Below are 14446 nucleotides of genomic sequence, written 5' to 3' on the forward strand. Positions count from 1 at the left end.
AAGGCCATGCACGTATTGCTCTATTTACATGTGCTTTATGATACCAGAACCAGGCCTACATCTTCTCATAAAAATGTTTGAAATTGATACGATTAATTGGTTATTAAAATAAACACACATCACCACAGCATTTGCTCCAGAGACATTGGACTTTTAATTGCAATTTCAAATACTAATAAAGTAAATACAAGTTAAGCTTTCACAATACCACTAAAGAAAACCATGCAAATAAAATGTCATACGTTATTTAGGCCCTGATGGGATAAACAGTGATTTGCCGTTCCAAAAGTCTAAAATGCATTTAATATTTTTAATTTTTTGGAGCTGGGGACATATTATGTGCTACTTATGTGGACAAATGGCAAACCTGAAAGAATTCCGATGAAAACAAATCTGATATCAAAATGAAATACGTCCTGTCGTTGTGTTGTTGGCTCCCGAAAATGTTTTAAAAAACGAAACCTCCTATGTAACTTATTGGCAGTTTTGCTTTAAACATGTTCAAGGGCCACAAGTACAGTTTTTTCCTGGCCAACGACCGTCGGTACGTTATTCTTATCGCGCTATTAGGGGGAACTACACCCCTCGATAAATTTGTTCCTATTTTTGCATTTTTTCAAAAACTAATAACACAATGGTAACAAAAGTTATATATATTATAGGGGCAAGGAATCCAATACTACACTGGAATTTCAGTGACCCAGGACAAGCGGTTCATTATTTATGATAAGAAAAGAGGTACCGCTAGAATGTACCTCATTTCCTATCATACTAGTATACTGAACTGCCTGTCTTGAGTCACTGAAATTTCAGTGTAGTAATTGGATTCCTTGCCCCAATAATATACATAACTTTTGTTACCAGTGTGTTATTATTTTTTGAGAAAAATGCAAAAATAGTCACGAATTTACCACAGGGGTGTAGTACCCCATTAAGACCGTCGAATTCGGTAAGATAGGGATAATTACACCGAGTAGGCCTATATCAGTCATACAATGTAGTTTATTAGATCGGTGTATTTACATGCCTTATCAGATGCCTTATCCGGCACACCTTTGTTTCATAACCACTAAGGTATAGGACATTTTTTGTTTTAGCTATAGCCCCCTCTCCAGAAGTATTTAATTATAGTTGTACTTGCTCAAGTAGCATTTTGTGCAAATTTTATTACACAATTTGTTGCCGTTCTTTTTATGAGTATTTAAGTGCCTAAAACGGCCTAAAATGAGGCTATGGCGCCCTTTCCAGCCTTGTCTAATATTAATCTCCATAGACTTTACATGTGAAATGAAAATGTCCATAAAAAAACGGCAACAAATTGTGTAATAAAATTTGCACAAAATGCTAATTGAGCAAGTACGTATGCAATGCACTAGTTTTCGTGAGGGGGCTATACGAAATATTTTTGTATGTATTGTATGTATCTTTTCAAAAATAAAATGTCCATCTGAAACATAGGTGGGCAGCTCCTGAGCCGGAGCCGCCGGAGCTGCTTGGGCTGCCGGAGCTGCTGGAGCCACTGGAGATGTTGGAGCCACTCCCGGGAGCCACTAGAACCACCTGAGCCGGAGCCTCCGGAGCTGCCAGAGTTTCCGGAGCTACTGGAGCCGCCGGAGCTGCTGGAGCGCGAAATGAAATAAGGTCTGAAAGGAGAAGCTAAAGGAGAGCCACCCTGCTCCTTGTGCATGGGTATTGAGGCTTGTGCGACGCCCCTGACTAAAGGACATACAGTGATATACGGAGTTACACGCAGCATATTATGAGACCGATGAAATGTATTTCTTATGAAAAATGTTCAGGGTCGGCAACATAGGTTTGTCTTATGGATGCAAATGTACTTATTCAAGGCTAGATAATTACTGACAATTTCAGGCTTTGCCGGAGCCGCCTTTGCCGGAGCCGCCTTTGCCGGGGCCACCTCTGCCGGGGCCCCCTTTGCCAGAGGAGCTGCTAGATCCGCCGGAGCTACTGGAGCTGCTGGAGCCGCCTTTGCCGGAGCCGCCTTTGCCAGAGCCGCCTTTGCCAGAGCCGCCACTAGAGCCTAAGCCGCCTGAGCTGCTGGAGCCTCCGGAGCTGCTGGAGCTGCTAGATACGCCGGAGCTACTGGAGCTGCTGGAGCCGGAGCCGCCTTTGCCAGAGGAGCTGCTAGATCCGCCGGAGCCGGAGCTGCTGGGGCTGCTAGATCCGCCGGAGCTACTTGAGCTGCTGGAGCCAGAGCCGCCTTTGCCAGAGCCGCCTTTGCCAGAGGAGCTGCTAGATCCGCCGGAGCTACTTGAGCTGCTGGAGCCAGAGCCGCCTTTGCCAGAGGAGCTGCTTGATCCGCCGGAGCTACTGGAGCTGCTGGAGCCGGAGCCGCCTTTGCCAGAGCCGCCACCAGAGCCTAAGCCGCCTGAGCTGCTGGAACCGCCTTTGCCAGAGGAGCTGCTAGATCCGCCGGAGCTACTGGAGCTGCTGGAGCCGGAGCCGCCTTTGCCAGAGGAGCTGCTAGATCCGCCGGAGCCGGAGCTGCTGGGGCTGCTAGATCCGCCGGAGCTACTTGAGCTGCTGGAGCCAGAGCCGCCTTTGCCAGAGCCGCCTTTGCCAGAGGAGCTACTAGATCCGCCGGAGCTACTTGAGCTGTTGGAGCCAGAGCCGCCACCAGAGCCTAAGCCGCCTGAGCTGCTGGAACCGCCTTTGCCAGAGGAGCTGCTAGATCCGCCGGAGCTACTGGAGCTGCTGGAGCCGGAGCCGCCTTTGCCAGAGGAGCTGCTAGATCCGCCGGAGCCGGAGCTGCTGGGGCTGCTGGATCCGCCGGAGCTACGGGGGCTGCTGGAGCCAGAGCCGCCTTGCCAGAGGAGCTGCTTGATCCGCCGGAGCTACTGGAGCTGCTGGAGCCGGAGCCGCCTTTGCCAGAGCCGCCACCAGAGCCTAAGCCGCCTGAGCTGCTGGAACCGCCTTTGCCAGCCGGAGCTGCTAGATCCGCCGGAGCTGCTGGAGCTGCTGGAGCCGGAGCCGCCTTTGCCAGAGGAGCTGCTAGATCCGCCGGAGCCGGAGCTGCTGGGGCTGCTAGATCCGCCGGAGCTACTTGAGCTGCTGGAGCCAGAGCCGCCTTTGCCAGAGGAGCTGCTTGATCCGCCGGAGCTACTGGAGCTGCTGGAGCCGCCTTTGCCAGAGCCGCCACCAGAGCCTAAGCCGCCTGAGCTGCTGGAACCGCCTTTGCCAGAGGAGCTGCTTGATCCGCCGGAGCTACTGGAGCTGCTGGAGCCGGAGCCGCCTTTGCCAGAGCCTAAGCCGCCTGAGCTGCTGGATCCGCCTTTGCCAGAGGAGCTGCTAGATCCGCCGGAGCTACTGGAGCTGCTGGAGCCGGAGCCGCCTTTGCCAGAGGAGCTGCTAGATCCGCCGGAGCCGGAGCTGCTGGGGCAGCTAGAGCCGCCGGAGCTGCTGGAGCCAGAGCCGCCTTTGCCAGAGCCGCCTTTGCCAGAGGAGCTGCTAGATCCGCCGGAGCTACTTGAGCTGCTGGAGCCAGAGCCGCCTTTGCCAGAGCCGCCTTTGCCAGAGGAGCTGCTAGATCCGCCGGAGCTACTGGAGCTGCTGGAGCCGGAGCCGCCTTTGCCAGAGCCACCACCAGAGCTTAATCCGCCTGAGCTGCTGGAGCCTCCGGAGCTGCTGGAACCTCCGGAGCTGCTGGAGCTGCTAGAACCGCCGGAGCTACTTGAGCTGCCGGAGCCGGAGCTGCTGGGGCTGCTAGATCCGCCGGAGCTACTTAAGCCAGAACCGCCTTTGCCAGAGGAGCTGCTAGATCCGCCGGAGCTACTGGAGCTGCTGGAGCCGGAGCCGCCTTTGCCGGGGCCGCCTTTGCCAGAGGAGCTGCTAGATCCGGTGGAGCTGCTGGAGCCGGGGCCGCCTTTGCCAGAGGAGCTGCTAGATCCGCCGGAGCCGGAGCTGCTGGGGCTGCTAGATCCGCCGGAGCTACTTGAGCTGCTGGAGCCAGAGCCGCCTTTGCCGGGGCCGCTATTGCCGGAGCCGCCTTTGCCAGAGGAGCTGCTAGATCCGCCGGAGCTACTGGAGCCGGAGCCGGAGCTGCTGGGGCTGCTAGATCCGCCGGAGCTACTTGAGCCAGAACCGCCTTTGCCAGAGCCGCCTTTGCCAGAAGAGCTGCTAGATCCGCCGGAGCTGCTAGAGCCGGGACCGCCTTTGCCAGAGGAGCTACTAGATCCGCCGGAGCCGGAACTGCTGGGGCTGCTAGATCCGCCGGAGCTACTTGAGCTGCTGGAGCCAGAGCCGCCTTTGCCAGAGCCGCCTTTGCCAGAAGAGCTGCTAGATCCGCCGGAGCTACTGGAGCTGCTGGAGCCGGAGCCGGAGCTGCTGGGGCTGCTAGATCCGCCGGAGCTACTTGAGCTACTGGAGCCAGAGCCGCCTTTGCCAGAGCCGCCTTTGCCAGAAGAGCTGCTAGATCCGCCGGAGCTGCTGGAGCCGGGGCCGCCTTTGCCAGAGGAGCTACTAGATCCGCCGGAGCCGGAACTGCTGGGGCTGCTAGATCCGCCGGAGCTACTTGAGCTGCTGGAGCCAGAGCCGCCTTTGCCAGAAGAGCTGCTAGATCCGCCGGAGCTGCTGGAGCCGGGACCGCCTTTGCCAGAGGAGCTACTAGATCCGCCGGAGCCGGAAATGCTGGGGCTGCTAGATCCGCCGGAGCTACTTGAGCTGCTGGAGCCAGAGCCGCCTTTGCCGGGGCCGCTATTGCCGGGCCGCCTTTGCCAGAGGAGCTGCTAGATCCGCCGGAGCTACTGGAGCTGCTGGAGCCGGAGCCGGAGCTGCTGGGGCTGCTAGATCCGCCGGAGCTACTTGAGCTACTGGAGCCAGAGCCGCCTTTGCCAGAGCCGCCTTTGCCAGAAGAGCTGCTAGATCCGCCGGAGCTGCTGGAGCCGGGGCCGCCTTTGCCAGAGGAGCTACTAGATCCGCCGGAGCCGGAACTGCTGGGGCTGCTAGATCCGCCGGAGCTACTTGAGCTGCTGGAGCCAGAGCCGCCTTTGCCAGAGCCGCCTTTGCCAGAAGAGCTGCTAGATCCGCCGGAGCTGCTGGAGCCGGGGCCGCCTTTGCCAGAGGAGCTACTAGATCCGCCGGAGCCGGAACTGCTGGGGCTGCTAGATCCGCCGGAGCTACTTGAGCTGCTGGAGCCAGAGCCGCCTTTGCCGGAGCCGCCTTTGCCGGAGCCGCCTTTGCCGGAGCCGCCTTTGCCAGAGCCGCCACCAGAGCCTAAGCCGCCTGAGCTGCTGTAGCCTCCGGAGCTGCTAGATACGCCGGAGCTACTGGAGCTGCTGGAGCCAGAGCCGCCTTTGCCAGAGGAGCTGCTAGATCCGCCGGAGCTACTGGAGCTGCTGGAGCCGCCTTTGCCGGAGCCGCCTTTGCCAGAGGAGCTGCTAGATCCGCCGGCGCTACTGGAGCTGCTGGAGCCGCCTTTGCCGGAGCCGCCGGTGCCGGAGCCGCCTTTGCCAGAGCCGCCACCAGAGCCTAAGCCGCCTGAACTGCTGGAGCCTCCGGAGCTGCTGGAGCTGCTAGATACGCCGGCGCTACTGGAGCTGCTGGAGCCGCCTTTGCCGGAGCCGCCTTTGCCAGAGCCGCCTTTGCCTGAGCCGCCTTTGCCGGGACCGCCTTTGCCAGAGGGGCTGCTAGATCCGCCGGAGCTGGAGCTGCTAGATGCGTCGGAGCTACTGGAGCTGCCTTTGCCGGGGCCGCCTTTGCCAGAGGAGCTGCTAGATTCGCCGGAGCTACTGGAGCCGGAGCCGCCTTTACCGGAGCCGCCTTTGCCGGGGCCGCCTTTGCCGGAGCCGCCTTTGCCAGAGGAGCTGCTAGATCCGCCGGAGCTACTGGAGCTGCTGGAGCCGGAGCCGCCTTTGCCGGAGCCGCCTTTGCCGGAGCCGCCTTTGCCAGAGGAGCTGCTAGATCCGCCGGAGCTGCTGGAGCTGGAGCCGCCTTTGCCGGAGCCGCCTTTGCCGGAGCCGCCTTTGCCAGAGGAGCTGCTAGATCCGCCGGAGCCGTCTTTGCCGGAGCCGTCTTTGCCGGAGCCGCCTTTGCCGGAGCCGCCTTTACCGGAGCCGCCTTTGCCGGGGCCGCCTTTGCCGGAGCCGCCTTTGCCAGAGCCACCTTTTGCTGTTGTCGCTGCTGCCGTCGTCGCCTCAGGTGTCACCGCTAACGTCGTCGCCTCAGGTGTGGCCTCAGGTGTTGCCTCAGGTGTCGCTGCTGCCGTCGTCGCCTCAGGTGTGGCCTCAGGTGTCACCGCTGACGTCGTCGCCTCAGGTGTTGCCTCAGGTGTCGCCGCTGTCGTTGTATCTGCGGAATTGGCACCTGAGGAGGAGCTGCTTGAGGAGGAGCCGCTTGAAGAGCTGCTTGAAGAGCTGCTGGAAGAGCTGCTTGAAGAGGAGCCGCTTGGGAAGTTGCAGTCAGAGCAGATCGGAACTGGAAATTAACCAATATACAAACATTATTCAGCTATTTATCTGATGATCACCGTTTTAGGCGTGAAACTCCGAGTAATAAATCATGCTGTTATAACATTACGCTGTTTTATGTATTTTATTACAAGCTCTACTATCTAATAGTATCGAGCACTATCTTCAGCTGTTTTGCTTAACTATATATTACAAACATTATTATGTACCTAGATTACATTATGCAAGTTTTGTCAGGAGGACGAAAGGTTTTTGTGTTTTACTTGTTCATTAATATTTAATTGATTGCTTCTGAGGTTTTGTACAGTGTACATTTAACTATATTATATTGATTTACAATAACATATCTATCTCATTCGCCAGAATATGACGATACACAGAGAAAATGTCCGTTCATACTACCCCGCAAAATACTGCATTGCGATATCGCAATAAAGTTAAATAAATAAATAATTGAAACGTGCAGCGATATACACAATACATTTCCAGTGTCCGGCCCACTACTCTGGAATATTCCGCCACAGGCGGTTAGGTTAGTAAAAATACTATTTCAATTATTTCTAAGTCTTGCTTATAATTTAGTAGGAAGGAGGGCCTAATTTTTTATCGCCAAAATCCAAAAATAAAGGTCAACCCCCATTATAGCCTATATGGGCGATTGACCATGACGTTTAGCTAGGTAACGAAGCACAGTGTCATCGCCCCGATATCTTCATGGCAGAAATCGCTATGGTAGATTGAATCCACCGCCACGCATGGCCATTTTGTTCCGACCTGTTTAATAGTTTTGAGACGCATAATGGGCCGGAAGGACATCTGACTAAGGCTACTGACAATTGCCAGGTGACTGACCTCGCTGTATGTGAGTCGAGCAAGGTACGCCATAGGTCATATGCTTTTAGACTACCCACGATTGGCCTATACACTGCGCTATATAAATCGGCACATTTAAAAGTATTGTCAGTTTTTGAATTCAAGACGCAAGCTTCTTTCTCAAGACGCAAGCTAACGACTATGTTCAACACATATATTCAAGTGCAAGTAACCACATCATTTACGGGAGATATTCATCATTTTCTACCCCGGTATCCAAAGATGTTCGTCTGAATATCAAAATCGTGCATAGCACATTCACGTGTATCGATCCTGGGTATTGATTTTAGTATCTCTGGTGTACCAAGTAATTATTAGCCAGGCGATGTTGGTGTGCGAAGCATCCATGAAGGCGAGAACTATTCTTTATTTATGTTCATTTTACATGGAGAACAATTTGACACCATTTTCATTGAAATCGGAGCACTTTTAGTTTTTGACCCATATATGTGTGGCCAAAAAACTGACCCCCACCCCAATTCGGACCTTGCCACACTCATAACTCATGCACAATATGTTGCATATAGGTCAAACTATACTTTTTCACAATCGTTGTGTTGACTAGACCCTCCCTTGTGTCCATGGAGAACGACTGGTAATGTAGATTGTATAACATTAAATAAACCCGATATATAGGGACACTTTTTAAATTTGATAATATAGCTTATCTTTTTACGCATGTTTTCTGATCTCGAAACGTTGGTTAGAAGTATATTTCCTTCAAATTAAGCTATTATTCTCTGCTACGGTGAAGCATATTGGCTTCACTACTTAACAGTCCTTTGTAACAAACGTTCTAACACTGACACTGAGTATTTTTGGGGTTAACTTTCCCGAAACACGAAATGTAAAAATTATAAAATTTAAATTATAGATGATATTAAGAGGAGCAAATGTTATTTTAATAATACTAGTCCTATTTATGATGAGCCAAAAATGTTTAGATCTTACCATCACAAAGTGTTCCGCTATATCCCGAAGCACATTCACAGGTGAATCCATTGACTCCGTCAATACAAGTTCCATACACACATGGATCACATTCACATTCGTCAATATCTAAAAATAATATGGGATCATTATTTATCAGTATAGGTTAATGAAAACGAAAATGGCTGCTTGAAATTCACATCTAAATTTAATACAATAAAAGGCAACACTGACTCGTTGTTGCAACATGATTAAACTTCTCCCCTCCTAAAATGGCCAAATAAATATGCAATTTAAGAAAAAGAATTCAAACTTGTATGAATCAACATCATCATGCTATTGCGATCTTGGTCAAGCGAAACAATTTCCTGTCCTGCCAAGAGGTCAATATCATCAGCGAATCGCAAGTTGGTAACCCTTCGCCCTCCGATACTGACTATTCCCTCGAATTCATCAAGAGCTTCTATCAAGGAACATGTTAAAGATGGTTGGTGACAGTAGACAACCTTGTCGGACTCCAACTCGGGTACGAAAACACTCACTGATTTCATCTCCTAGCAGTACAGCACTATTAGATGCAGTGTACAATGATTCAACTGCATTTACAATTCCATTACTGATGTTGAACTTTCTCAGGATTTCAAACATTGCTTCTTACCAAACACGATCAAACGCTCTTTTTAAATCAGTTGTGGAAAAGTGGCTTTTGATCTGTGCGGAATTTCTCACTCAGAATTCTCAGATTGAAGATTTGTTCCACTGGGCTGCGCCCTTTTCTGCATTCTGTCTGTTCTTCTGCTATGATTCTCTCTGCTTGAGGTCGAAGTCTATTAAGAATGATTCGGAGAAGTATATTGCTCGGATGACTGATTAAACTGATAGTGCGGTAGCTGTTGCAAGATTTAAGGTTGCCCTTCTTTGGGAGAGGGATGGTGATCGACCGTGTCCATGAGGTTGGCCAAATTCCTGATGTCCATACCTCATTTCAGAGTTTGTGTAAGCCTTGATTGTTGTTTGGTCACCGCTTTTCAGCATCTCTGCCCGAACATTATCAATACCTGCTGGCTTTTGAGCTGTGCCGAATTTCTCACTCAGAATTCTCAGATTGAAGATTTGTTCCACTGGGCCTGCGCCCTTTTCTGCATCCTGTCTGTTCTTCTGCTATGATTCTCTCTGCTTGAGGTCGAAGTCTATTAAGAATGATTCGGAGAAGTATCTTGCTCGGATGACTGATCAAACTGATGGTGAAGTAGTTGTTGCAAGATTTAAGGTTGCCCTTCTTTGGGAGAGGGATGGTGATCGACCGTGTCCATGAGGTTGGCCAAATTCTTGATGTCCATACCTCATTTCAGAGTTTGTGTAAGCCTTGATTGTTGTTTGGCCACCGCTTTTCAGCATCTCTGCCCGAATATTATCAATACCTGGTGACTTCCCTTTTTTTCATGTTTCTTATGGCAATAATAGGATTTCGAAATTATAAGACTTTATTAATGAGGACGTTCGAAATTAGGTAGATGAGTTGGAATCGATACGACGTCTCGATTTAAATAAAATTATTTCGTGTTTAGTGCACAGTGTCAACACGCTATATTATATATACTTTTTTTCATAAAGCTCCATGCTCCGTTGGTGATCAATATTCTATTGTTGACACAGATAAAGAAAGTTTACATATGAATTGTGATATACACGTGTGATCGAATTTTCTATTATACACGCACCTGGATCATAAATGTGTTCCTTTTTATAATTGTAATTCTCAAAATTATATAACAATTTTAACTTTCGATTTAAAAATCGTTACGCCAAAAATGCAGTAAAAATGTATCCAGAGCAAACAGTGATGACCGCTATTTAGCGTATTTAATTTCAAGTTAGTGTATTTAAAACAAAACCTTGGTTGTACCTCAAAACAAATCGAATTTCCTTGTTATAGCAACACCATATGGAATACTAGAGCATGCGCAAATCGTAATAATGTGTAGAATAGAACTTGATGGTATCTCATATGATAGTCGTACTATACTTAGCCTGAGTCGCTCGGCCTATCTCGAACAAAATCGCCATGCGTAGCTATTGAAAAACGAGAGGATTCGCCGTACTATCACGGCAAATTTTTGACATGCAGATATAGGGATGATGACGGTGTGTAGTGATTTGTTGAATATACAAGATGATAATTGTTTAAAATGTGGTACCACTGTAAAGGTGAATAAAGTAGCTATCCGTTGATATGCAATACGATATAAACATGACACAAATAATTTGATATATAGATGATTGAAAAAACTATCCAAACTTTTGTTGAGGAGTTTATACCACGACGTGATATGTATATACAAAATGAGGTGCCAAAAACTACTAGTGTAAAAGGTACGTCACCGAAGGTAGCGATGAAGACCTATCCGAAGTAAAAGACAATGTGAAGACCATGTGAGTCGTTAAGCTCAATTTTTTCGACAGCTACGGGGCATTTTTGTCGCGTAACCATGGTAACGTCCATCTGAAAGAACACGAAACTCATCAGGATATCGTGGCCGACCTCGAAGAGAAGACGGAAAAGGGCATGGACATAAATGAATGGGCATGGGCAATGACAAGGGCATGGATATAAATCAGTTTTGTTTTATTTTGTTGATGTATAATAGTAGCCTTGGACGTTCTTTAAATATTAAAACCAAAAAGAACTGTTTTGGGTCACTATGTTTGACAAAATCATTTTAATTAATACGAAAAGTGGTAGCTTCGGAAATACTAAAAAATGGATTTTGCCGAATATAATCAAAATTTCATAATTAAAAAAGTAAATGAGATATTTCGATTGTTCTTTTGGATTTTGAAGCATTGTTCAAGTTACATAAAGTAGCGCAAAGAATGGGGCTCGAATTTGATTGCAAAAGTGGTTTCTAGAAAACGGGTAAATTGATTTCGTTGCCAAAGGCCTTACATCCACAAAAATAAAATAAAATAAATAAAATAACTAGGAAGGCTTGAAAGTTGTACCAACCCTATTCGTTTAGTTTATATTCATCAACTTTTTATTCAAATCCAAATGAATCATGTCAAATCAAACGCCCGGGATCAAACGAGCAGGCCTAATACTTGCACAATTAAAAATAGATGTTTTTCTTAAAAAGTTAAAAAGTGGATGCAAGGGCTTTTGCAACTGAGCTCTTTATAATAATTATAATGCACCAAATCACTTAACACGAAATATTTTTGAATCCAGACGTCGTATCGATTCGAAATCAAAAAACTAATTTCGAACGTCCTCATTAATAAAGTCCTTATTGAAATATCGATCGATTATCGATTTATCGCATATTGATTTATTGATTGAAGTGACCTTTGGCCTCATGAATATTCATAACGCTAAAAGAGACAGGTATAGACGAATCCAATTTCACGCATTCCTGCACCTCAATGGCTGCCAAAGTTGGGTCCCCGTCGGCTCCATCTCACCTAAAATGTGAAATGATGCGGCCTTGGAGGGTATTTTAAACTGCATTCTATCACCTCTGTTACACGTAGACAAAAGAATAATGACCGTGTACAACACAAAAGAATCTAACATCGAATTTTAAGCGGCTTTAATCCCCCCCCCCCCCATTGGGCAGTCACTACACCAGTTTGGTGCATGTGGGGACCCGTCACACACCGACACCGCCTGGCTAATAATTATTTGGTGCAGAAGGGACACTAAAATGAATACACGGGATCGATACACGTGAATTGCTATGCACGATTTTGATATCAGACGAAAATCTTCTGATACCGGGTTAGAAAATGATGAATATCTCCCGTCATGATTTTTTCTCAAGAAACCAGATTTGGTCTCATAAACTTGGAAATACGTGTTGAACAGATATGATAGTCGCTAGAATGCGCTTTGAAAATTGGCCGTGCGCTTTGAACTCAAAATTTGACCATTTTATATTGCGTTGGTCCTGTTATGGACTACAGCGTGCAGCGTGTAGTACAGCTGCACTCACTGTAGGCAGTATAAAAGTCGATGACCATTGACCTCAATGGGGTATACAAGCTTAATCACGCACAACCAAGATCGATTACCCGGCTATTGTGAGTAGCCTTAGTTATGTCCCTCGACTAATTATTAGTTTAAAAGAGCTTTAAAGGTTTGAACCAAATGGCTAATCGTGGCTGTGGATTTAACCTACCATGGCGATTCCTGCCATGAAGATATAGGGTCGAAGACACTGTGCGTCATGGCCGACCAAATCCTGACCATGACTTGGCTCGTTGGATTCGTCTATACTACTGACTGGCAGACTTTATCACTTAACAAGTTGATCTGATGTACCGGTATACAGTAGCCCATGACAAATATAGTCAATCTACACAGCTAAGCTAACAACCTTAATTTTGATATATAGTATATTAGAAAGTCACTACGGTATTCAGTATAATTAACTTAATTATATGTGCAAATGAAAATTCAGTTCAACCACCTCAATTTGGAAACATTAGAAGTGCATACATCTTTCAAATTTTGTTGTTGAACGCTTATCTAATCTTAATCTTTCACATACCAATTTCACAATAGGATCCAGTGTAGCCATCAGGACATACACATCCAGAATAAGCTCCATTTAGACATTGGCCAGGATTAAACCCGATGTTTCCAGCTCCGTTTCCACATCCAAATCCAGTTCCATATCCACATCCTGGTCCATATGGAGCTGTTGTAGCAGCTGCTACAAGTAGCAACAAGACCAACATTATTGAGGTATACATCTTTGAATAGCTTTGAATTGACCTTCTGATTCCTCCAAGCCAGGAGGCTAAAGCCAAAGCCAAAGACTCCTCTTTGTCTCTAAAATGTAAAAGAAAAGAAATATATTCCTAATAATCAAGCAACACAAAATATAGTTTTTCAAATCGTTATAAACTTGTTACAAAACGCGTTTTGTTTGGTTAGAACGTTTTAAATAAAGGCATCCTTTTTAGCTGCTGACGTGCATCAATCAATCCTTATAATTAAGCATTCATCTCTTTTTGCCTTTTTCTCTTCTTACTTAATTCACTTCCTTTTACTACTCTTTTTCTTTCCTTCTTCTTTTTTTCTTCCTTTCCTTATTCATTTTTTCAAACCTGGCTAAGTCATGTTACTGTGTCTTACCTTACTTATCTTTGGTGAGTCTTCTTTCGTTTAGTCTCTTGCACTTGCCCGATATTCACTGTCAACTAAACTCGGTCCATGCGAGGCAACAATGTACAGACACGAACATTTATTAAATAAAGTGAAAATATAGCAACATCTGTGGATTGTTTGCCAGTTGTTTATACGGTTTGATTGACAAGATCACGTATGCTGTTATCATGTTGCACCGCCCCACTGGGCGGTGCAAATAGGATCTATTTCTAATATAATTATACAAATAATTATGTGATTTCCTCGTTTCTGATTGGTCGAGAGCCGGGCAAATAATAGTAACAGCTGTGGAATTTTTCGCCATTTTTTTTAACGGCGGGATTGACAAAATCACGTCATAGAATGTTACGATGTTGTGCCGCCCACTGGGCGGTGCAAATAGGATCCTTTTCTAGTACGTACTTGATTATGTGATTTTCTCGTTTCTGATTGGTCGAGATCCAGGCAAATGACAGCAACAGCTGTGGATTTTGTGCCAGCTGTTTATACTGCGTGATTGACAAAATCACGTCATAGGATGTTATGATGTTGCCCCGCCCCACTTGCTGGCGCAAATAGGATCTATACGGGCCACAACTTACTACAAGTTCCCCTAATAGTAATACTTTAAGAATAAGTCAAAAAATGTTTTACGAAATGTAAAAAAGTAAAAAAGATATGTATAGCCCTATTTGTTTTACACATGTTGACCAATTTATAGCGTCACACGTCATTGCGTTCAGTCACAATGGTAAATTGTGTAAGAAAAGAGGCCGTTTTAAAAGTTGCACCTGAGTCCACAGCAGTCAGGTTTTCTAATAACAAAAATATGGATAGACCTGGCCTACTGTATTGTTTGAGAGCTGACTCCTATGGAAATATTTCGATGGTCTATATTTTTTCACAGTTAAAATTGCCCTAGCTTATTGGTTTTTCTAAACCACGATTTTCAATGTACATCGACATGCTCGATTTCTCTCCTCGTGAATATTGCACTGTGAAATTAAAACATTTCTTTTGTATACTTAGATTTTCAGTTTCTGTTTCCGTATCCGTATCCATTTTT

At 46.9% G+C, this 14446-nt stretch overlaps 1 protein-coding gene across 1 annotated transcript; it reads right to left on the bottom strand.

The window, feature by feature from the left end:
• Positions 1 to 1549: 1549 nt before the first annotated feature.
• Positions 1550 to 13470, bottom strand: LOC140161949 (uncharacterized). The gene is given in 6 exon segments (XM_072185242.1): positions 1550 to 2805; positions 2941 to 4735; positions 4738 to 6432; positions 8250 to 8357; positions 12779 to 13062; positions 13369 to 13470. Coding segments are annotated over 5 exon segments (4740 nt in total). The 5' UTR covers positions 12984 to 13062; positions 13369 to 13470; the 3' UTR covers positions 1550 to 1868.
• Between the last annotated feature and the right edge of the window lie 976 nt (positions 13471 to 14446).

This window comes from Amphiura filiformis, chromosome 10 (assembly GCF_039555335.1).
Source record: "Amphiura filiformis chromosome 10, Afil_fr2py, whole genome shotgun sequence".
Classification (NCBI taxonomy): domain Eukaryota; kingdom Metazoa; phylum Echinodermata; class Ophiuroidea; order Amphilepidida; family Amphiuridae; genus Amphiura; species Amphiura filiformis.